Source organism: Pyrus communis, chromosome 2 (genome assembly GCF_041283825.1).
Source record: "Pyrus communis isolate YQ-2024b chromosome 2, ASM4128382v1, whole genome shotgun sequence".
Classification (NCBI taxonomy): Eukaryota; Viridiplantae; Streptophyta; class Magnoliopsida; order Rosales; family Rosaceae; genus Pyrus; species Pyrus communis.
This window is the reverse complement of record NC_142566.1, coordinates 14,736,745-14,763,231: the sequence shown is the minus strand read 5'-3', so window position 1 is coordinate 14,763,231 and position 26,487 is coordinate 14,736,745. Positions and strand designations below refer to the sequence as shown.

The 26,487-nt window shown below is 40.2% G+C and overlaps 1 protein-coding gene and 1 pseudogene across 1 annotated transcript; one reads left to right on the top strand and one right to left on the bottom strand.

Annotated features, from left to right (window-relative positions):
• The first annotated feature begins 5,236 nt into the window (after positions 1-5,236).
• Positions 5,237-25,955, top strand: LOC148698620 (uncharacterized; annotated as a pseudogene).
• Positions 20,868-22,918, bottom strand: LOC148698621 (uncharacterized). Its single transcript, XM_088700324.1, has 2 exons — positions 22,910-22,918; positions 20,868-21,611 (listed from the first exon to the last, which is right to left on the bottom strand). The coding sequence occupies exons 1-2, from the start codon at positions 22,916-22,918 to the stop codon at positions 20,868-20,870; spliced, it is 753 nt and encodes a 250-aa protein (XP_088556450.1).
• Positions 25,956-26,487: the final 532 nt, after the last annotated feature.

Sequence of the window (26,487 nt, the reverse complement as noted above, 5' to 3'; positions counted from 1 at the left end):
CGACTTTTGAAGTTGTGGACAGGTATGATCTAGTAGTTTTTAGGCTTTAAAAGTGGTCTATCGTGATTCTACTAGTCCTAAGCTTCATTTTGGCGTTTGAATCATGAAAATTGGTTGAGAAACGAGTGAGAAAACTAAGTTTGATAATTTCCCAGTTTTCCGGCGCCGGAGTCTCGCCGGAGAAGGTGACGGAATATTCCGTCAAATCTGACGGAATATTCCTGACGCCGTTAACGGAATCTGTCAAAATTGACGGAATATTCCTAACGGCGTCAGTTGACGCCGTCAGTGTGCGCCACACGTGCCTGCGCGTGGCCGGCGCGTGTGGCCGTGCCTTGGCCGCCGCGTGGGGGCGCGTGCGGCGGAGGAAAATTATTTTAAAAATATGGTTGTGATCCTGAGGTTGTGTAGAGCACGTTGGTATATTCATTTGTCCAATTTGAGCAATGTATGAGAAGTTATCACGAGAAGTTGGTTATGTGCTTTTAAATTAACGTTTTCGTAGCTATTTCGCATATAGGTGATTCGTATTCCGAGGACGAGCGTGCACACTCGAGGCAGGGGGGCTACGACCCTTCCACTTATCAGTGAGTGGGCTTTTGTTTTCCGTATATACCTATATACATTTATATTCCCAGAAATAGATTAAAAAGGGTTAATTGCTTTATGCCATGCACTTTATTATTATCGCTTATGCATCATCACATGCATTAGTAGCGGCATACATTTATATATGTGTATTTGGTGCTGTGGACGCACAGGTAAGTGCCAGGTAAGTGGTATTCATGTTTGTATTCAGTAGTAGCTTGAGATGCTTAGAGAGCTCATAATCTGCACCCCCGGTGTTAGTGCTCCCGCCCAGAGTAGGGCACAGTCCTTCACGTGATGTTCACCTCCTGCACCACACGCTCAGCTTGGATCCAAGTTAGGTGCACAGTCCTGTCGTACAGACCACATTAGGTGGTTCCGACTCGTAGGTGACCCGCGATTATTCGCACAGTCTTCACGTGATCGTAGCACTAGAGTGTATATATATTACACCCAGTCTTGTCGTACAGACCACGTTAGGTGGTTCCGACTCGTGTGCAGATTCAGTTATTGAGTTTGAGATTTGAGCTCTATACGCAGCCGTACAGGTCACGTTAGGTGACTCCGGCTGCCAGATTATATGTTATCGATATGAGTTATGCTTGAGCACTTACATTTTATTATGAGATTCCGATGTGGCATATTCTCGAGCATGAATGGCATATTTTGGAGCATGATTGGCATATCTATACATACGTATATATGTTCATTTTCTGGGAAGTATACAGGTTTTACGGCGAGGGGTTAGAATGTATTTTGCTAAAGAGTTTTCAAAGAGCTTTGTTTTGCCCACTCACGTTTTTGTTTTTGCGCCCCTCCAGGTTCTAGTGGTCTAGCAGGTTCGGTGCTTTTTCCTAGAGGGCGTCCCGGCATTTCTGACAGACACTCACCATTGTAGGGTCACCTTCGGGTGTACTATTATCGTATCATTTTCTTTGGACTGCTGTAGTCTTGCTCTGAACTTAGCGTTTCACTTACGCTAGCACTTGTCTTAGTACTTTGTATGCTAGTTTTAAATTATTCGTACTTTTACATTACTATCTCATTAGCTTCTGCACGTGCACATGGCTACATCACCTTTGTGTGACGGCCAGCATGCCCTGATCTCGGTCGGGGTGTGTCATGAATACTTGCCATACAAATAACTGGACATTAATCAGGGTATCTCTTAGTTCTTAGTACCTCCGAGTTTAGCCTTTGCGGCCTTATACCTGCATTGTGAGTGGTCGTTATGCTGAAATATGTCAAGTTTCATGTGCTAGGTTTTATGTCTAGTTGTTATAATGGTCATCTGATTATTTAACCTGCTTGTGCCTCGAATATGGTATCAAAGTCAAGTTTAGCACTTTAATAGTATAATTATAATAGTAAAGTACATCAAGGACGGAAGTCATCAACATAACTGATATCACACACTCATTTAATTTTGCATGAATACCGTCTATTATTGTCTTTGTAGACCTTATCAACCACAACCATCAAGAATCTATTGTCATGGACATCTAACTATAACTAGCATAAAAATAAAAAAAATAAAAATAAAATAATATATATTTATAAGAGAATTAACAAGACTATGAAGAAGCAAAAGTTTTATCTTGGCTATATTGAACACCCCAATTTTACCAGTAAAGTAGAGAAGTGCATTATAACGTATTAGCAGTAAAAAGAGCAACTAAACATACTTTAGAGACTTTGAGAGAAGAAAGAGAGTTTTTAACAGTGTTATAAAAAATGCCCTAGGTGGTGCCTAGGCGTTCGGCGGTGCTTGCCCGATGCGATTCGGGGAAAATCATTACAAAAATTGGTGGGTATCTAGGCGGCCGCTAGGCGCTCATTAGGCGCTTGCTAGGCACTCTAGGCGGCACTCTAGACGGTTTGAAATTCTTGCCATAGCTAAGGGCCCTACAACTCTCGCCGTTTCGAACTCTCATCAAATCTACAACTCTCATCTCAAACTCTCATCGGATCTGCAAATCCAACTCTTGCAGCAACATCTGCACCAAACTCGCAGTTGCACCTGCATCGCAACTTGCGTCTGCATTTGAATCTAGCCTTGCTAAAGGTTTCTAGAAAAACTAGAGAGAGAGAGAGAGAGAGAGAGAGAGAGAGAAAGAGATAGAGATAGAGAGAGATAGAGAAAGAGAGAGAGAGAGAGAGATTTTCTGGGTTTGTGTATAGTTGATAAGATATTAAAGTGGGAAGAGATGTGTAGTAATGGATCACCGGCTGATAAGACACTAAACTGGGAAAAGATGTGTAGAAACAAGGAAACAAGAAAATTTATTTCTTATAAGAAAACAAGGCTGTTATTAATTGAAAGGCAAAGCCCAATATTGTAAAGTCCAATTTTGAATGAAATATGTAGGTTGAATAAATGTTACAAAACCAACATAGACAATATTAAAATATTACAAATATACTCATATTTTATAACATATATAATAATTTTACGTAAATCCGCCTAACCCGCCTAGGCGTTTGCCTAGCTGCCTAGGCGCTGGTTCCCAGCTCGCCTCCAGACTAGCGCCTAGCGTTTTTTAGAACCTTGGTTTTTAAGAAATCAACTAGCAATAACTCTAGAGAAAGGTAGACTATAGGTCATGATAGATTATGACACATCCCGACCCGGATTGTCCACTAGGATTTCGAATCGAGTTATGCTGGGCGACACTTGAAAGGTGACGAAGCCATAAAGTGTGGTGATGTGGAATATGTGAATAGATTTAAACTTAAAAGTGCCTAAACATGAGAGTGTGTTGTGAGTGGGAATGAACCCATTTCACACGTGACGCCAGAGCATAAGTAAAGTACAGTAGAGTGAATTGAAAATCATACCGTTGAAGGTAACCTCCAATACCAAGACTTACCACGAATCCTCGTCCATACGAAAACTCTGCTACTAGAACCTGGAGGGATAAAAACAAGAGTGAGTGGGCCCGGATATAAAGCCTTAATAAAGACCTTTTAAACGATATAACTCCTCGTTGTAATACCTATATAGTTTCCAGGAATCATATTACATATAAGTATGAAGTCAAATGTAAATCAACATTAAATCCAAGAATAATCCAAAATCACTACATATCAGCAACAACATAATAAAATAAGGTGCTCATCAATCTATGATAACCCACGAGTCGGAGTTGCCTAACGCAACTTGTACGACTCATAAATCAATCTATGATAACACAAGAGTCAGAGTTTCCTAATGCAACCTGTACGACTCATAGATAACTTGTACGATAATGTCGGAGTTGCCTATTATTGTAACTTGTACGACACTGAGTTGCCTAACGCAACCTGGACGACTCATAAATCAATCTATGATAACACAAGAGTCGGAGTTGCCTAATGCAACCTGTATGATAGTGTCAGAGTTGCCTATTATTGCAACCTGTACGGCAGTGTCGGAGTTGCCTAATGCAACCTGTACGATAGTGTCGGAGTTGCCTAAAACACTAATATAGTCATGCCATAACTCAATCATTTCAAATAACACCATAAACTCACATGAACTTACCTGTACGTCCCGCGTTCCTTAGCACTTCAAGGCATTCACAACAATTATATGTAGGTAATATGCATATGGTTATACCATGATGCAATCTAAAACTCAACCATATCATAGTATTTTAGAATATATAAATATATATATGACATGGCATAAAGTACATAAATCAATTTAGAAGCGTTTGTGGAACTATCAATTATATACATACGATAAAAGGAAAAGACCTGCTCACCTGACATTTGCGCTACGACTCCCTAGCACAAATATCGAGACATCACAAACGATCCTCACCTAGAACAATTATTCAGTCACGTCTTAGAACTCTTATCAATAGAACACATAACTTACATAAAACACATCCCAAGGACGTTCTAGAATGATTTGAGGCTCATTGACCAAAAGTCAACCGTCGGTCAAAGATCAATGGTAGGGTCCACAACCCTACGTAACTCAATCCGGAAGATCCGCATCTCTGATTTCTGTTCCGTAACTTCCAAAGATCCACATTGTCCTTCTAAAACATTATACTAAAGTTTCATTACAATCCAACGGTTGGATCTCCGCCAATTGCCAATTCAAGTGACGGTCAACGTTTTATTTTTCGAACTTACAAATCTAATTTGGGAAGATTCGTACGCCGGATTCCCAATCCATAAGTTTCTAATATCCTCAAATATTACATACTATATTGTATTAAAGTTTGGTGACGATCCAACGGTCAGATCGTCAATTCACGTAATGTTCAAGTAGCGGTCTTTATCAAAACTATGTTCAAACGATGAGATTTCATCAATCGGACTTCACCTATGGAATTGAGGTGTCAAACTTAGCTTAGAAAGGTCAGGGGATGGCTCGGCTTACGCGCCACCGAACACGGCAGTCGACCGCCCCGATTTGTCGAAAAATTTAACTATCTCCAAAAATTCTCAAATTTTATAAAAATGAAGATCTCCAAGAGTAGAGCAAGTTTTATACCTGTGGCTAAGTCCAATTTGGCCAGGAAAGGCTCCAATTTCACTCAAACCCGCTGGAACCCTAAAATGGGTGAACTTCAATTCCCCTACCTCGGTGTTCCAATGTCTTTACCACTGGTTGGGTCATGTTCCTGGGTCCAAAGGGAGTTGATTGAGGGTGATGGTGGGTAGTGAAACTCACTGGAACGGTGAAATCGACTTCGAACACCTCCGATGCTCCAGCATTGTTCTTGGTGATTTTGAACTTAAAAACCCACGAATTTGGGTGAAGATGGAAGGGGGAAGATTGTGTAAGAGGTTGCAGGTGTGGTATGGGGATGATTCGATGGAAGAAATGGCAAAATTCGTCGGAATTGGTTGGGTTGGGTGTGCGAGTTGCACGGGTCGGGGGAAGGCTGAAGGCTTTCCTCCCCTTTTTTTTTTCCTCCTTCTTTTCCTCCCCCTGTCTAATTGGTCCTTAGTTCCATTTAAATTGATTGGTCCTTTATTCCCTTGCTAGAAGCTGATTGGCTTCCTTCCCACAAAATGGAAGCTCAAATTATTTAACTAACTTTAAATAATCAACTTCAAACGTTTGTATCTATACCGTTATAATCCAGACTCACAAACGGCTTTCGCCCACGTGTTCGTAGCTTCAAGATCTATTTGGAAACATTAATTGTGACTTCGAATGGTCAACAAAAGTCAAACATCCTCGCCTCTAAGGGCATTTTCGTAAAATCACTACTTAAAAATTTATAAAACTTAAAATTTTGGGACGAGATGTCACAGATTACCCTAATAGAAATTAGTGAACAAAAAGAGAAAAATCACTCTAGACCAAAACATTTTACTCTATAATTTTCCATTAAGGAAGCATAATCATATTTTACATAGTGAAGAAAATCCTCAAGCAAATAGTATTGTAGATCTTATCACGAGCCAATCAGAAAATATAAAATTAGAAAACAATAAGTATAATTATTTATTAAACTAGTTGTTTGACTATTTTCAGAAAAATTTCATAAAGATTATTAGGCAGAATTTAGATTATATAACATTCCAGTTAGAAGATAATAACCCAATTACTCAGAGGTTTCCTAGCAAAAGAGAGATAAAAGAACTCATTGATATTATAGATAGTAAGCCTAAGCAAGTAGAACTTAGATCATTAGAAATAGTTAAATAATTAAATTTAGAACTTCAAAAAGTTCAATTAGTACAAAAAGAGTTTACTAAGCAAGTAGATAAATTACATAATAAAAGAGAGACCTTATGCAACCAAGAGTTTCGTCACGCATGATGCATTTACAAAATGATACCATATGTTCGTTGTGCAATGATTGAGAAAAAACATGGGTAGGGGAAATTTGTCGCCAACATCTCTCGCGACAAATATTTTCTCGCGAAAATCACAGATTCACTCTCCCTTTTCCTCACATATTTTTTGATGCAATAGAGAACCAAAAGACCGAGAGAAATAGAAAGAACGGTGGATAGATACACATGAATCCCTCAACCAGGGGCAATGGAATCACTCATGTTGCTAATCGTGGATTCACTTGACACGATCAAATTTCACACTTGTTTTCGGAAGGAGGAAACACTCACTTTAACTGCACAAGGCAAATATATTTTTAATTCATTCTAGTCTTCCAAATAATTGTATTACATCATAATTTAAGGGAAGCATAAATGAATTACAACTTCCTAAGTGTGACATCCCACATCGCATAGGGCAGTGGATTATGTAAGCCTTATATGTATATTTCTATCTCTACCTAGCATGAGGCCTTTTGGGAGCTCACTGGCTTCGGGTTCCATGGGAACTCCAAAGTTAAGCAAGTAGCGCGCAAGAGCACTCCCATGATAGGTGACCCACTAGGAAGTTCTCGTGTGAGTTCCCAGAAACAAAACCGTGAAGGCGTGGTCGGGGCCCAAAGCGGACAATATCGTGCTATGGTGAAGTCGAGCCCGGGATGTGGTGGGGGCCCGGGCCGGGATGTGACACTAAGACCATCTCCAAAGGAGATGTCAAATATGCCAAATAGGATTAAAAGACATTCAGGTGTTCTCAATGGATATGCCATATATGATGTGGCATGTGAGTCATTTGGCTCCTTACTTTCTAGCTGTCTTTTTTAACAGCAAACAAAAAATGAGTCAAATATATTTTATTTAATTTTTTAATGTATGGGTCCCATTACCAACCAATAGAATAAAAACTAAAAGGGTTAATCTCAGTTTACTACTTAATATTTCGTGGTTTTCAACATTTTGTACCTGAAGTTTTTTTTCATCCCAGAGTCATACCTTGAGTCTTAATTTTGGAACAATCTTATACTTCCATTAGTCTTTCTATTAAGGACTCTATTAAAAGGTGATGTGGCACTTGATCAGGCAATGGCAATGCAAAATGTGGCATTGTGAGCCCCACATAGACCTATAAAACAATTAAAAAATTAAATAATATTTTTTTCCTAGCCCTTTATCAAGTAAGGAGGAGACCGAATAAACAATATATATATATATATATATATATTATAACCTCCATCTTCTTGAAGTCTTTATCACCTACACCTTTTCCAGCCACCCCCATATCTCCGCCGACAACCCATTCCCAAGCTTCCCAAGCCGTCATTTTTCACACACCCAGAACCCGAATCCTTCACTTTCCTCACTGTCTCCATCTCATCCTTCGACTTTCTTGCTGCCATAGTTATCTGCTTCACCAAACCACAACCTCTCTCGCTACCATAGCCATCGATTATAGCGATCCAGATATGAAGATCTTCTAGAAGATTCCATGACATGTTGAATATGCCCATGATGGTGATCGACTACTCGAATCTAGCTACAACAGTGAGTGGGCTATTTGTGATTGAGTACCCCGATCAGATTGGGATGAAACGACAACTTCAAATCTTGGCTTCGTTCGTACAATTAGGAACCGATTCTTTGAACCAGGAGGGGTCCATAACCTTGGCGACATCTTCATAGCTCTCCCTTAAATCTCAGATCCCCAGCAACCTTTGCCCTTGCGACCTTGTAACCCTCACCAGAGGTTTGCGGACCTCGTAACCATCACCCTTGCTCTTGTTGCCACTGGCAATGGTGGGCGGAGATCCATTTGGACATCGATGAAGGAATTGAACGGGAAAATAAAGCATGCCCAATGATAAGCCTATCAATCTGATTTGCTCCCAAGAATTTGAATTCTTTGTCCATGGAGTTTGCCCATTAAATTTTTTCCAATTCCAATTTCCAATGTTTTCCTTATTCTTGCCTTTAAAAAAAATTGCAGAAATTTGGGGACAAAGGTGAAGGCCAGAGAAATCCCGCTCATCTCTTCACTCCACGGCCAAATCCCACTCATTGGGTTTTCATCTCTTGTTCTTTAATCTGAGCCACGGTGGAGCTGGGCAAAGCCAAAGGCACGTCAGACTGACTAGCCCAAATCCCAACCCTTTATTTTTTGCCTAAACCACCCAGTCAACCCTGATCCACCAGGACCCACACCTGTTGTTGCTCGACCGTGGCAAGCTCTGCTTGCCTGACCACCCACTGCAACCTTTCAAAACCACCAAAGTTTCACCTCTGTTGCACTTAGATCCGTAGAAGAAATAATTGCAGAAGAGAGAAAAAGGGATGGGAAGAGAGGAAGCAATTATCCCCACCTTTTTCTATTTTTTTTAAATTTATTAATTTTTTAAGTTTTTGAATTTTGAATTTTTTGAATTTTTAATTTCCACATGGACCCTTAATGACATGTGGTGCCTAGTCATTGTCCACATGGGCACCACATCATCAGTTAACGGAAGACTTAACAGCTAGATTAACGGATGTATGAGACTATCCCAAAATTAACATTTTAGGTATTACTTTGGGACAAAAAAAACTTCATATACTAAATGTTGAAAACGACGAAACTTGAGGATAGTAAACTGAGATTTACCCAACAAAATAATTACTGTAAATTAGTAACCTTAAAATTGACACTTCTGTAGAACAGGCTTTCACTTCTCCCATGCATCAATGAATGAGGTTGTTGCTCCCAAAATGGGGGTCCTGTTTTCTATCAAGATGCATGTTAGACTCGACAAAGATTAACGTATCTCCAGTCATATAAAGGATTTCATTTCCCTCTAAAGATCTAACAATCACGGATTCCGGTGCATAATAGAAAAATGCCGCAAGTTGATCAACTTTGTAATCTTGGTTATGAGTCAGATCGAAAAAATGTGTGAGAAAGAGAGAGAGAGTTCGAAATAGTGTTTAATAGCTCATTTCATCTTACAATTATACAAAATAAAAAACACAAACAACGGCAATATATGATGAAGGCAACAGACATGTATGAAAGCACACTGCACACCCATATGAACATTGATTGTCACCGTGAACTGGTCCGTCTTTCAGCAACCTTCATGCCAGAGAGATAAACCCGACAGTGAATCATACTACCACCAATCCAAAAACCGGGCATAACCATCAGACCAACCTTAGGCTTTTCATCGTTTTCGTCCATTACCAAACAAAAATTGGAATATGAGGGGTTTGGTGAAGAACAAAACGATGAGAACTTGAGGATTTTGGGGAATGATGCGGGAGCAAGCATACGACCTTGGAAATTGCTCACATGCATTGGAATTGGAATTATAATGGCAGAGCACTTTTAATTACTTAGAAATTTGTTAAGTCCATTTAGAATATGGTGAGTCTTTTAGAGCATCTCCAAATGAGATGTTAAATATGATATGTCAAAATATTATTTGATGGTTGATGTGACAAATTGAATACAAGTGCTAAATCCTCTTCTTTTTCAATGGATGTGTCAAATGTTTATTTTATTGGGTCTAGAGGTATGACTCTGGGATTAAAAAAACTTCATGTACCAAATGTTGAAAACCATGAAATATTAGGATAGTAAACTGAGATTAACCCTGTCACATCCTAGATCGGCTCTACTGTAGCACGATATTGTCCGCTTTGGGTCACGCCCTCACGGTGATTTTGTTTCTAGGAACTCACGAGCAACTTCCCAGTGGGTCACCCATCCTAGGACCGCTCTCGCCCGAACTCACCCAAACTCGCTTAACTTCAAAGTTCCAATGGAACTCGAAGCCAGTGAGCTCCCAAAAGGCCTTGTATTATATGGAGGTGGGCATGTACATATAAGGCACATCACCCTTCTCCGTTGGTTGATGTGGGATGTTACAATCCACCCCCCTTAGGGGGCCGATGTCCTCGTCGGCACACTCGCACCACACGGCAGAGTGGCTCTCATACCATTCTATCACATCATAGACCGGCTCTGCCATAGCATGATATTGTCCGCTTTGGGCCACGCCATCAATGTTTTATTTCTGGGAACTCACGAGCAACTTCCTAGTGGGTCATCCATCCTAGGACCGCTCTCGCCCAAACTCGTTTAACTTCGGAGTTCTGATGGAACCCGAAGCCAGTGAGGTACCAAAAAGCCTCGTGCTATATGAAGGTGGGCATGTACATATAAGGCACATCACCCCCTCTGCGTTGGTTGATGTGGCAAGAGCATGCAAGATATTCCAAGATTGCAACCAACAAAAAGGTTAGGGCTTACTTGGTATCCTATTTGAAATTTTTTATCATTTTTCAAAACATTTCTTAAGAACATTTCTTGATGATCACCACAGACCTCATCAGCTGTGTCGGTGAGCAATGTGAGATACATTGGTTTTGAAGGAACCTGTGGTAACGAGGAGGCGATTGCGTTGAACTGCAGCCAGATTTCAGGCTGTCAAAACATCGTTATTGAACATGTTAACATCACCTCTGCGGTTCCTGGGAAGAAGGTTTATGCAACCAGCAAACATGCAAAAGGAACTTCCACTGACACTAATGTGCCCGTATCTTGCCTCAAGGGATATCCAAACTCAATTGCTCTATAGCTTCAACGTCAGCTAACCCTAATGTTGTGCTTCCTTATGGCCGTGTAATAAGAGGCTTATCGTATTCTCTCTTTTTGTTGGAGGAAGTTTTCAATGTGTAAGAGTTAGTTCTGGTAAAAATTAATATATAGTAAGGGGTCAGAGATACTGCAATAAGCAACACACCTAACTCAATAATTCACTTATGTTAATTGTCTTACAGAGATTAAATGGGAAATGGAAGCACATGTGAATTTGTAGATTAGAACATGTGTGGAAAAATAAAACCAAAACAGTCTTTAATTTACTAGAAGAAGAACTTTACCATTTTTCTGATTTATTGGACCAAAATAAGCAAGCCATCACATGGAGGGCTATTTATCATGTGCAGACACTGATATACTTTTAAGCACCAGACACTGTAAAACAAAAAGAAACAAAATAAAAGAGAAAATCTAAGTTCTAATTAATTATCAAGCTTTTTTGACCTAGCCCATTTTTTCTGTGAATTTGCTTCTTGCCCTAATCAGACACTAATTTTTGTTAATTGTCGTGTTTCTTTTCCCTAATGCTTCAATAGTGCCCTAATCCTACATTAAACAATGACACAATACATACATGATGCGAACTAATTAAGCACACAAATTAAAACCCTCTTTTGCCAATTGTAGTAAAGATGCAAGTAGGGATCGTTCTAGACCGGGGATTAGGAGGGATTACTAAATCACTTGAAAACTGACTCAAAAACGTAAAACAAACGTTAAAAACACTAAACTAGACTCAAAGAATGCAAAACACTTATAAACACAACTAAGACGTTTTCTAACTAAATTAGACACTAAAGTAAAGGGGGATTGAGGTTTTGACAAAATTAAACTAAATGCACAGATTGTAATTTAAAGGCAGAATGTAAATATAAATGTGATGAAAATATGGATGAATGCTAGCTAGAAGGTTCTTCTCCACACATGTCACTCTTGCATACAAGATGATTTTCGGTTGGTCTTTCGATGAATTATGAAACTCAACACCCCAGGTTAATTAGGTCCGCTTAAATTAACCGTCAAGTCTTCCTTAAGTTAATGAATTGGATGGGTTAGCGCAACGCAATTCAAAACATTCTCCAAAAGTCCTTTACGTGAAAAGCACAATAAAGATACAATCAAAGATCATTAAGCATCATGAAAACTATAAGTGTCGACGAGGCAATCGTTACTATGATGAGCATGAAACTAGTGCCAAGAATTCATTTAACGCGATTGTTTATAAGCAACCTCCACTACTTGTGACTATAAGTTCATAACTATTAGGTGAAACTCACTTATATTCTAGCGTCATATTCATGCATAAAAATTAAGCGTGCACTCTCAATCAACATACATAAATAAGTTATCGATCAAGCAGTTAAACAAATTGAATTCACCATTCATGAAATTCCAACCAAAAGTAATCAAATCATATTGCAAGCATAAACATGGTTTCGAATCACCCCCTAGCTAAATAGGGGTTTAGCCTCTCATGTTCACAAAAAGAGAAATACAGTTGAATTTAAACATAAAGCACAAAGGATTGACTACACCTAGAACGCCCAACGATTCCACTTGAATTTCTGCGCGTCTAAGTCCCTCGTTCTTCTTCTCCTTGCTGCGGCAGTGAGGTTAAATGATGCTTTTTGGATGGTATTTTGGGTTTAGGATGGATTTAGGGAAGAAAGGTGGTGCGGCAATGGTGGGAAGAGTGTGGAAGATGGCTAGAATGGAGGAAAAATGGAATGGGAAGGCTACGGCAATGGTTTTAAGTGGTGGTGGCTGCACGGTTTTTGGGAGAGAAATAGGGTAGAATGGGTGATGGTGGCTGCGTGAAACAATATGTGTATATATGGAATATGTGTGAAGGGAGCTGAATGCATTATGTGTATGACGGCTAGGGCTAGAATTAGGGTGAAAATCTGAATGGTTTGATGATTTTTTTATGAATGGCTGGATGAAAAATAATATATAAATAATAGTGCATAAGGTGCGGCTGATAAGAATAATGGGATTATTAGGGTGAATTAGAATAATGAGCTATGGTGGCTGCGGATTGAATTTCTTTTTGGTTTATTAGGGTCCATTATTAATGGGAGGCCACGGCTAGAAAGGCAAAATAGGTTTTGTGGCTGCTAGGTTTTGTGAATGAATGCAATATATCATCCCCCTAGGGTGCGGCTAAGGTCGTAAAATTAGGGTGAATGGCTGAGATTAGAACTAGAAGGCTTAGGGTTTAATTACATAACATTAGACAAAAATGCCCCCCCCCCTTGCACGGCAAGGGAAGGGGAGAAGGGAAAAGTCACGGCTAAGGCTATGTAATTGGGCTAGGGCCTTGGTTTTGTGTCCTAGAGTGCATACAAGGCCTACAAAGTGGCTAGAAAATACGGACGTTTAGATTAGGAAAGGTTACCAAAACGGGAAACTTAGGGTTAACTTTCCTACTTCAAATAGGAAACCTTGTTTGAGTAGGATTTCTCGTTTTGATAAGAATTCATCGTTGGAGTCGGAATTCGTCGTTTCTTCAAGTCTTCAACTCATTCATTCCTCTTTCGCTCCAAAAGACTCCAATTTGCATCTTCTTGCACACTTTGGCCTTATAATCTGAAAATACACAAAAGTGGCCTTAAACACTAAAATAACTAAATAAACACAACATAAATGCACGAGAACAAGCTAATTAAGTGGCATGAATATGCTCCTATCAATACATGATTTTCTTTATCCAACTAGATACACACAAGACTTTTACGATCACAAATAATACATAAAAATTTACGATCACAAATAATACATAAAAATCAACTCCTAAAGTACAAAGACAGGTTTACAAATAAAACAGAAGATGTACTTTCCCAATTCTAATCTTTATTTCTCATGGCTGTCCATACTACTAGAGTGCAAATTAATTAAATTATATTGGTACCTTAATGCAAAGACCAAAACGAGTTAGGTTTTTAAACATACTAAAAATAATGCAAAAAAATTACTCTCAAAGTGTAAGACAAGTTTACAAATATTTGTAAAGGTTGGAAGCCTTCACTTGAGATAGAAGTCCCACGAATTATTTCTTGGATCACCGACTTTGCTTTAATGTACAGTTTTACTTGGGATAAAAAAAAAATAATAATAATAAACACGGTAGCGCAAATAAGGTATTTTGCTTTATATATTCTTTCTTTAATTTTAAGTGTTGATCAATTGTTCAATATGGATGATTATTAATAGGGTACTTAATGTTATTTTTCATTAAGTTGTCAAAACTATGGACCTGTACCTGTATTCACATTCAAACATGGCAATGTAAAACTTTCCACGTTGCCACAGTCTAAAAGAGAAATAATTTCACGGTTTATATTTGTTGACATGGCAAAGTAAAGATGGAAAGTTGAGACATCTGGTATCCTGATTTTGCATCAGATCCACGAAATCTTAGATTTGCCTTTTCATCTGATGGGTTTAATCCTTTTGTTGATCTTAGTTTCAGATATAGTGTTTGGCCAGTGGTACTAGTTACGTATAATCTTCCTCCATCATTATGCATGTCTAAGGATAATGTGGATGTTGTCATTATTAATTCCTGGGAAGGAGCAACCAGGAAATGATATAGATGTATATTTGGAGCTACTGATTGATGATTTAAAAAGGCTATGGAACAATGGTATTGAAGTGTATGATGCATTTGGTAAGTCCATGTTCAATTTGAAGGCTATTCTGATGTGGACAATATGTGATTTTCCAGCCAATGGAAATTTGTCTGGGAATCCTGTAAAAGGTAAAGTAGCATGTCCGATATATTGACACACCCCGATCGAGGTCAAGGCATGCTGGCCGTCACGTGGAAGTGACGTAACCATGTGCATAGTGCGGAAGCTAATAAAATAATAAAAGTACGAATAAATAAAATCCAGCTTTACACAAAGCAAGAGCATACATGTGCAAGCGTAAGTGTGAAAACAAGGTTCAGAGCTCGAAGACCTAATGCAGTCCGGGAGAAAATAACGCTACAAAAACACACCCAAAGGTGGTCCTACACTGGTGATAATCTGTAAGATATGCCGGGGAAAATCCTCAGGGAAGCCACCAAAAGTACTAGCCAACTAGAACGTGGAGGGGCGCAAAACAAAAAGTGTGAGTGGGCAAAAACAAAGCTTTTCAAAAACTATTTCATAAACAAGATTCTAACCCCTTGCCGTTAAACCTGTATACTTCCCAGAAAAATAGAATATACATATATATAAGTCATGCTCAGAAATATGCCATGCCAAAAGCCTTAAAGTAAAATGCAAGTGGTCAAGAATGTCAAAATCAATGCCATGTAATCTGTCAGTCAGAGTCACCTAACGTGACCTGTACGGCTGAATCTAGAGCTCAAATCTCCATCTCACTAACTATACCTGCACACGAGTCGGAACCACCTAAAGTGGTCTGTACGACAGGACTGGGTGTAATATAAGTACGCTCAAGTGCTACGATCACGTGAAGGCTGGGCGAATAATTGCGGGTCACCTACGAGTCAGAACCACCTAAAGTGGTCTGTACGACAGGACTGTGCACCTAACTTGGATCCAAGATGAGCGCGTGGTGCGGGAGGTGAACATCACGTGAAAGACTGTGCCCAACTCTGGGCGGGAACACTAACACTGGGGGTGCAGGTTATGAGCTCTCTATGCATCTCAAATCACTACTGGATATAAACATCAGCCATAACTTACATGGCACTTACCTGTGCATCCACAGCACCAACACATATATATATATATATATATATATATATATATATATATATATATATATATGCAACTAATAATGCGTAAATAAATGGCAAACAATAAGCATGGCATATAAACGAATAAACATTTCATTTCATTTTCTGGGAAAAGTATAAGTATATAGGTATATACGGAAAAACCAAAAGCCCACTCACTGGTATGTAGAAGGGTCATAACCCCCTTACCTCGAGTGACCGCGCTCGTCCTCGGGATAGGTCTTACCTATATGTGAAACAACTATAAAAACGTTAATTTTAAAACACATAACCAACCTTATGAAATAACTTCTCATACAATGCTCAAATGGGGTGTATGAATACACCAACGTGATCTACTTAACCTCAGGAACATCCCCATATTTTTAGAAAAATTTTCCATCGCCGCACGCGCCACCACGCGTAGGCACGTGCCTGGCACACTGACGGCGTCAGTTAACGCCGTCAGGAATATTCGGCTAACTTTAATGGATTCCGTTAACACCGTTAGGAATATTCCGTCCAAACTAACAGAATATTTCATCGTCGTCTCCGGCGAGGCTCCAGCGCCATCACTGGCGCCGGAAAACCGGGAAATTTTCAAAACCTTGTAACTTCTTCGTTTTTTAACCAAATTTCACAAAATTGGTACCAAAATGAAGCTTACAACAAGAGGAACAAATTCATACCACTTTCAAGCACTAAAATCCACGGAATCTCGCCGGGAAAACACCACCAACTCCGCCCAAGTCTGTAACTCACGATCCCAACGTCCAAAACCTTCAAACGAACCACCACGAGCTTCATAAGGACCTCAGCAAGCTTCCTACAAGCTTGAAATTCCCAAAAACACAAGAATTAACGTGTGCATGAACAGTGACAAAATCGGGGTATCCCGAGTTCAACGTGAAAACGAAGGTATCCTTACCTGAAATGGGTATGGTTGAACTCCCAAGGACCTCACGAGCACGAAAATGTAATTTGTTTCCTCGATCTGTGAAGGTTTCAATGGTTTTTGGGTGTGTCCATACATATGGGGATAGAAATGGGAGAAAGAGAGAGCTCGGGACAGGGATACAGGACAGGGAAAAGGGTGAGGGGGTGTGGGAGAGTGTGTGTGGTCTAAAACCAGCCAAGCAACACCCAAAAACAACCACACAACGAAACAACCATAATAGGGGCAAAATCATCATTTCACCCATACGGTTCGAAAATCCGGAACAGGCTGTCACAACCTACCCACCTTATTAGAATTTCGTCCCGAAATTCAAAACAACCACACAAAAGAAACCCCTAGCGATCAAAGAACAACCGAGGATACAAATCTCTCATTTGATCTTCAGTTTCCCAAGTAGCTTCCTCCACGGAATGATTCCTCCACAAAACTTTCACTAAATTCATTGTCTTGTTCCTTAGAACCTTTTCCTTCCAATCTAGAATCGTCACTGGTTCCTCATCATAAGTCAAATCCGGATTGATTTCCAAGGGTTGAAGAGGTATTACATGAGACGGATCAGCAACATAATGTCGAAGCATGGACACGTGAAAAACGTTATGTACTTTAGCCAACTCCGGAGGCAACTTTAGCCTGTAAGCTACCTCGCCAACTCGCTCGGTAATCATGTACGGTCCGATATACGTGGGACTCAACTTACCTTTCTTTCCAAACCGTAAAACGCCTCTTCACGGTGAAAGCTTCAGAAACACCCAATCGCCAACCTCATACACTCTGTCAGTAGCATGCCGATCTGCTAAACTCTTCTGCCTATCCTGGGCCGCCTTCATATTAGACTTAATTACCTGAACATTTTGAGTAGTCTCCTCAACAATCTCCGGGCCCACTAAAACTCTTTCTCCGACCTCTGACCAACACAAGGGCGTGCGACAAGATCTACCATACAACGCCTCGAATGGTGCCATGCCAATACTCGAATGAAAGCTGTTGTTGTAGGCAAATTCCATTAAATCTAACCGCTGGTGCCAAGAATCACCAAACTGTAACACCAAAGCTCGCAACATATCCTCCAAAGTCTGAATGGTTCTCTTTGACTGTCTGTCCGTCTGAGGATGATACGCCGTACTATAAAGTAATCTCGTACCCAAAGCTTCCTGAAATGCCACCCAAAATTTAGATGTAAATCTTGGATCACGATCCGAGACAATACTCACAGGGACACCATGTTACTTCACGATCTTCGAGATGAACAACTCAGCTAATCGGCCCAAAGAATACTTCTCCCTCACTGGAATGAAATGTGCTGACTTAGTAAGCCGATCAACAATCACCCAAATGCCGTCAAAACCATTATGTGTACGTGGAAGCTTGTACACAAAATCCATAGTAATGTTTTCCCATTTCCACTCTGGAACAAGAAGCGGCTGCAACAACCCAAACAGCTTCTTCCTTTCCGCCTTAACTTGCTAATAAACAGCACACCTACTCACATACTCAGCTATCTCCATTTTCATACCCAGCCAATAATAAAATGGTCGAATGTATGATACATTTTAGTAGCTCCTGGATGCATAACATAAGCCGAGATATGTGCTTCATTGAGAATTGCTTTCTTTAAATCCAAATTATTAGGCACAAACATCCTACCCTCCTGCATCAGCATGTCATCCGAATTATGAACTCTGAGGTCTCTCCTCCTCCCTCGATCTCGAGCTTGGATCAATTCTTGAGTTTCCCTATCAACTACCTGAGCTTCAAGCACCCGATCAACTAATATTGGCCTAACTTGAAAATTAGCAAGTAAAGCCACCTCTCGATCTTCTGCCTTCAACCTCACTCCCGTGGATCTTAAGTCTGCCAGAAGAGGAATACGACTAGTGTACAACACATTGATACGGCCCTGAGACTTCCTACTAAGTGCATCAGCCACTACATTTGGACGACCAGGGTGATAATCAATCGTGCAATCATAATCACTGAGCAGCTCCATCCACCTCCACTGACGAAAATTAAGATCCTTCTGCGTAAAGAGATACTGAAGACTCTTATGATCTGTAGAGATCTTACATTTCTCTTCGTAAAGGTAATGTCTCCACAATTTCAACGCAAAAATAATAGCTGCTAACTCCAAATCATGTGTAGGGTAATTCAACTCATGAGGTTTCAGTTGTCGTGAAGCATAAGCAATACCCTACCATGCTACATCAACACACATCCCAGACCATTCAAAGAAGCATCACTAAAGACCTCGAAATCACCACTATCGTCCAGGAGCACCAACATAGGTGCATGAGTGAGATAATACTTCAACTGCTGAAAACTCTGCTCACACTTATCATCCCACTCAAATTTAACGTCTTTCCTCGTTAACCTCGTCAGTGGTAAAGCAATCACAGAAAAATCCTTAACAAACCGTCGATAATACCCTGCTAAACCAAGGAAACTCCTCACCTCAATGACGGTTCGCAGTTGCTCCCATTTCTCCACAGCTGCCACCTTTTGAGGATCCACCAAAATACCCTGAGCTGAAATGACGTGCCCCAAAAACGCAACTTGGTCTAACCAAAACTGGCACTTGCTAAACTTAGCATACGATTGGTGTTCCCTCAACCTTTTCAACACCAAAGTAAGATGTCGAACATGCTCCGCTTTAGACTTAGAGTACACCAGAATGTCGTCGATGAAAACAATAACAAACCTATCCAAATATGGTTGGAATACCCAGTTCATCAAATCCATAAAAGCAGCTGGTGCATTCGTCAATCCAAATGGCATAACCAGAAACTCGTAATGACCTTAACGAGTCCTGAAGGCTGTCTTAGGAACATCATCCCTACTAATCTTCAGCTGATTATATCCAGACCTCAAGTCAATCTTGGAGAATACACAAGCATCTTGAAGCTGATCAAATAAATCATCGATACGCGGCAATGGATAACGGTTTTTAATCGTTACCCGATTCAATTGCCTATAATCAATACATAGCCTCAAAGTTCCGTCTTTCTTTCTCACAAACAACACTGGAGCTCCCCAAGGTGAAGTACCAGGCTGAATAAAACCCTTATCCACTAATTCCTACAACTGAACTTTCAATTCCCTTAACTCAGCGGGAGCCATATGATAGAGAGTCAAGGAAATAGGATTAGTACCTGGAAGCAACTCAATGGTGAACTCCATGTCTCGGTTTGGCGGCAAGCCAGGTAAATCCTCAGGGAAAACATTAGGAAAATGTCTGACTACCTTCACATCCTCCACTCTACTAGGAGCAGCCTCATCCAACACCACATGAGCTAAGTACCCCTAGCAACCTTTAGATAACAACCTTTTCGCTCGCACGGCCGAAATAACACCATGTCTCACCCCACTCTGCTTGCCCACAAAAGTAACCACAGGTAATCCAGGATGATGGAACGTAACTATTTTCCCGTAACAATCAATATTGGCATGATTGAAATGCAACCAATCCGTGCCCAGAATCACATCAAAGTCAACAATATCCAACGGGATAAGATCAGCTGGCATAACAACATCCTCCACTATCACTAGACATCCTGGGTACACACGAACTACAATACATCTCTCCCCTCTAGGCATAGCGAACTCTAAATCATACCCTAGAGGTGTGGGGCGAGGTTGCGTCACTTGAGCAAAGGTATGAGAAATCATAGAATGTCGAGCACCACAATCAATTAATACTCTAGCAAAATAACCAAGGATCTTTAACGTACCCATGATCAAGTCTGGATTGTTTTGAGCGTCCTGCAGAGAAATGTTATGAATACACCTATGGGTCTGCTGCCGTCCACCACGACCTCTGCCCGTCTGGCCACCACGACTCTATGTACCACGCCCCTGACTGGGCTAACCAGATTGCCTCGAAGACCCCACACTACTCGTAGCAATCTCCCCCTGCTGAGTCTGTCCTCCCTGAAACCACTGAGACCCGCCTGCTGGAACTGGAGGATAAGGCATATAGCCACCAGAATACTAGGGATAACCACCCTGAGAATATGGGTCATGGGGATATTGATAATGTCCCAGGGCATAAAGAACAACATCGCCTTAATAGTAATAGGACCACCTCGACCTGTCTGCCCATAACTACCAGGACCAAGAATCTGCTGAATCGGTGCAGGTGGTGGCAAGAAAGTCTGCTGAGGCTTCTGTTGACTCTAGGGACAATTTGCAACCCGATGTCCCATCTGCTCACAAGTAAAGCAACCACCGCTGCCCCGCCTACACTCACCAAAATGTCGATTATTACACCTGCGGCAAACTGGGGCCCTACCTCTACCAGCATCACTCTGTCTCTGGCCTCTAGCACCACCAGTAAACCTACCACCACGACCCTGACCAGTGGCGCTAAAACCACCGCTAAAAGAGCTAGAACTAGTGCCACCCCTCTTGAAGTTCTGGGTCCTATGAGGTCCGAGCGACGCTTGACCTTTGCCCTTATCATCATTCCTCTGATTACCGTCTTTCTCTTCCTCCTCACTCTCGCTCGGCATATTTTCTGAATCCTCAATTCTCAACAGAATCTCATAAAACTCCTGGTAGGTGTCACAAGGGGTAGTGGTCGCCATCGAACGCCATTTCTTTTTAGTGCCTAAACTGAAACGACGAAGCATCTCCGCCGGATTGCCAGCAACATCTGGATGATAGTGAGACAAATCAGTAAACCTCCGGTAGTACTCATTTGCTGTCAACTTCCACTGTCTCAACTCAGTGAATTCCTGCTTCTTGCGGTCAATATACTCAGGAGGCACAAACCTTCTCTTAAACAACTCTCGAAATACATCCCAATTAGTCTTCTCCGCTGGAGTCAAACGACGAAGTTCCTGCTCCCACCAGGATACAGAATCCTTACCCAAAAACCACGATGTCGTCTCTACCCATTTCTCGACAGAGAGATTCCCCTGATTATGCAAAACACGAAAGGTCTTCTCAATATGTTCTAGCCACCGCTCCGCACCCTCAAAATCCTCGTTACCTTCGAACTTATCCAACTTCAAGTTATACATAGTCTCCAGAGGAGTCCTCTGGGGAAGGCGGAGCGTCGAATGAATAGCTGTAGCGATAGCTTCCCCCAGCTGAGCTACATCGGGGAAATTAGGCTCAGCAGAGCGACGTGGTTCCCGACGAGGCGGCATAATTCTGACAGAAGACACCAAAACCATTAGAATACTCACAAAAGTACAGGACTGCCAAACCTAGGCTTTGATACCAAACTGACACACCCTGATCGAGGTCAGGGCATGTTGGCCGTCACGTGGAAATGACGTAACCATGTGCACAGTGTGGAAGCTAATAAAATAATAAAAGTATGAATAAATAAAATCCAGCTTTACACAAAGCAAGAGCATACATGTGCAAGCGTAAGTGTGAAAACAAAGTTCAAAGCTCGAAGACCTAATGCAATCCGGGAGAAAATAACGCTACAAAAACACACCCAAAGGTGGTCCTACACTGGTGATAATCTGTCAGATATGCCGGGGAAAATCCTCAGGGAAGCCACCAAAAGTACTAGCCAACTAGAACCTGAAGGGGCGCGAAACAAAAAGTGTGAGTGGGCAAAAACAAAGCTTTTCAAAAACCATTTCATAAACAAGATTCTAACCCCTCGCCGTAAAACCTGTATACTTCCCAGAAAAATAGAATATACATATATATAAGTCATGCTCAGAAATATGCCATGCCAAAAGACTTGAAGTAAAATGCAAGTGCTCAGGAATGTCAAAATCAATGCCATGTAATCTGTCAGCCGGAGTCACTTAACGTGACCTGTACGGCTCACCAACACACACACACACATATATATATATATATATATGCAACTAATAATGCGTAAATAAATGGCAAACAATAAGCATGGCATATAAACGAATAAACATTTCATTTCACTTTCTGGGAAAAGTATAAGTATATAGGTATATACCGAAAAACCAAAAGCCCACTCACTGGTATGTAGAAGGGTCGTAACCCTATTGCCTCGAGTGACCGCGCTCGTCCTCGGGATAGGTCTCACCTATATGCGAAACAACTATAAAAACGTTAATTTTAAAGCACATAACCAACCTTATGAAATAACTTCTCATACAATGCTCAAATGGGATGTATGAATACACCAATGTGATCTACTCAACCTCATAAACATCCCCATATTTTTAGAAAAATTTTCCACAGCCGCACGCGCCGGCTACGTGCAGGCACGTGCCAGGCACATTGACAGCGTCAGTTAACGCCGTCAGGCATATTCCGTTAATTTTAACAGATTCCGTTAATGCCGTTAGGAATATTCCGTCGTCTTCTCCGGCGAGGCTCTGGCGCCGAAAAACCGGGAAATTTTCAAAACCTTGTAACTTCTTCGTTTTTCAACCAAATTTCACAAAATTGGTACCAAAATGAAGCTTACAACAAGAGGAACAAATCCATACCACTTTCAAGCACTAAAATCCACAGAATCTCGTCGGGAAAACACCACCAACTCCGGCCAAGCTTGTAACTCACGATCCTGACTTCCAAAACCTTCAAATGAACCACCCCGAGCCTCCTAAGGACCTTACCAAGCTTCCTACAAGCTTGAAATTCCCAAAAACACAAGAATTAACGTATGCATGAACAATGACAAAATTGGGGTATCCCGAGTTCGACGTGAAAACGAAGGTATCCTTACCTGAAATGGGTATGGTTGAACTCCCAAGGACCTCACGAGCGTGAATATGTAATTTGTTTCCTCGATCTGTGTAGGTTTTAATGGTTTTTGGGTGTGTCTGTACATATAGGGATAGAAATGGGAGAGAGAGAGAGAGCTCGGGACAGGGATACAGGACAGGGAAAAGGGTGAGGGGGTGTGGGAGAATGTGTGTGGTCCAAAACCAGTCAAGCAACACCCAAAAACAACCACATAACGAAACAACCATAATAGGGGCAAAATCGTCATTTCACCCCTACGGTTCGAAAATCCAGAATGGGCTGACACATATGTGATGTTGGCACATGTTCATTATGGCTTGACGCTTGTCATAAGTTTGCAAACATGGGCCATAGACGGTTTCGTGCTCACAATCATCCATTCCGCACAAATGAAGATTGGTATGATGGAAAAGAAGAACATGGGGTTAAGCCTAGAATGTTGAATGGTTTAGAAATTGCCCATGCACTTAATGATAAGGAGAATGACTGGGGAAAGGTAGGAAAGAAGAGAAAGTTTGGGAAGAGAAGAAAGAAGAAGAAGACAGATGCTATTTGGCCTTGGAAAAAAAATCCATCTTCTTTGATATACCATATTAGGAGGTTAGAATTTCTACTTGGCCTTTTTGCTTACTTTTCCTATTCATTTTAAACATGATTTTACTTATATTTATGAGAATTTTCTTTTAAATTTATATATTTCAGATATTACTTTTGCGTCATAATTTAGATGTGATGCACATTGAAAAAAATATATGTAAGAGCATTTTGGGGACACTTTTGAATATGAAGAGAAAAACAAAAGACGGGGTCAATTCTCGCAATGATTTGCAAAACTTGGGAAATAGAGAGGACTTACATATAGATGGGGTCAATGTTCACTTGCCTCAAGGGCCACACATGTTTACACAAGCAGAGAAAAAGTTTTTTTTTTGTAAGAGGTTGGCAGATTTAAAATTACCGGATGGTTAAAGCTTCAACATTGCAATTCATGTTTCCTTAGAAGACTGTAGGGTTTTAGGCTTGAAGTCTCATGATTGTCATGTTCTATTACAACAATTGTTACCTATGGCATTAAGAGGCCTTCTGTCAGATGGACCAAGGATTGCAATCTTCCGACTATGTGCATTTTTCAATGAATGTGTTAAAAAGTCATTGACAAAAACAAATTGGAAGCTCTTAACTCCAAAATTGCATAGACCTTGTTTATGTTTGAGAAGTATTTTCCACCTTTCTTCTTTGATATTATGTTGCACTTGACAATTCATCTTGGTAGATAAGCTCTAATAGGTGACCCAGTCCAATTTCGTTGGATGTACCCATTTGAAAGGTATTTTTCATTTGTATAAATATTATTATGTACATGTGCATATATAAGGCTTCAATTAAATTTTACAAAATAAATTTCAATGTGTATGGTTTTGTATCTTGTTCTAGATTTTTGAAGATACTAAAGGGATTTGTTAAAAATCGTGCAAGATCTGAAGGTTGTATAACAAAACGTTATGCTAGTAAAGAAAACTCAAAACATTGTAGTGGGTACATAAAAGAAGCTGCTAGAGTCGGAGATCGACAAATCCGTAATAAGGAATTTGAATTTGGAATAGCAACTGACGGAATGCCCAATTTAGCAGGAAGGTTGAAGGCATTGGATTGTGACATGTTGGAGATCGCTCATCGTTATGTATTATTAAATACAGCAGAAGTTCAATTGTACATAGTGTAAGAATAAGTTTAAAATTTATGTGTAATACACACACGCGAGCGCACGCGCACGCACACACACACACACCACATATAACTTTCTATGGCATTTGAAATTAATCAAATCTAACTACATGCTCTTGTTTTTTTGTACCAGAATGCACCGAGAAGAGCTTAAGCATTCAGATGGACGCCTTTTGAATAATCAAAGTCTTTTAGAAAGAAAACATATATCAACTTTTAGTGAATGGTTAGAAAGAAAAGTCAAGTTTGGCAATACTAGTGGTATGTCAACTACAATGAAGTAGCTTGCATGTAGGCCTTCGAGAGATGTAATGTCATATTATGGCTATATTATCAATGGAAATCGCTTCCACACAAGAGATGTTGATTGAAGTACTCAAGATAGTGGTGTATCTTTGGAAGCAGACACACTATGTCGATCTAGTGCAAAAGACATATCTCAAGCCATTGGAAAAGTTACTTATTATGGGGTTATAAATGACATAATCTTGCTTGACTATCACATGTTTAAAGTGCCTATATTTGACTGCGATTGGGCAAATATAACCAATGGTGTCAAAACTGAAGAAGGATTCACATTGGTTAATCTCCATCAAGGCCTACGTCAATTTAAAAATGATCCATTTATATTTGCTTCTCAAGCTAAGAAAGTGTTTTATTGGAGAGTATGCGATGAATCAAATTGGTATGTTGTGCTGGATGCACTAGTTAGGGGATTTTATGATTTTGATAATTCTGATGAAAGTGATTGTACATTGTCCATACCATTAGATGTAACAAGACTTGACATGCACTTGAGTGACAATAGTTATCATTTTCATGATTTTGAGGATACAAATTAGGAGATGGTACTTATGATGATTACTTTAATGTTCAAGGTTCATAGGTTGAAATATATTTTTTGGAAGTCTGCATACAAGTGAATATGTCTGGTGAAGTAAGCTGACATACTCTACCAATTTCTTTCTTTTCTTTTATTTTTCATCTCAAATAATCATATAAAGTGTTCTCACATTTTTTGTTGCTTCATTTATATTCTTATATAGTCGTCAAAATTGGGTGCTAAGCAATCAAAGAAACAAATAGCTCCTATTGCCACTGCTGTCTTACGGGAAAGACAAAGTAGTAATTTCAGAATACAAGAAGGAACTTCTAATCCTCCACCTGACATACCATCTACACTTGACAATGAAGGAAGTGAGGATAATAATTCACCTTCCACTGAAGAAGCATCCGTGAAAAAAAAACAAAGGCAAAAGCAAGGTTGGTGAGTCTAAGAATAATGAAGGGAAAAGGAAACCTAGGGGTCGGGCTAAATTGCAATATCTTAGTAAAGGGGAAAAGCTCCTAGTTGACTTCAATCATCGAGGCCAA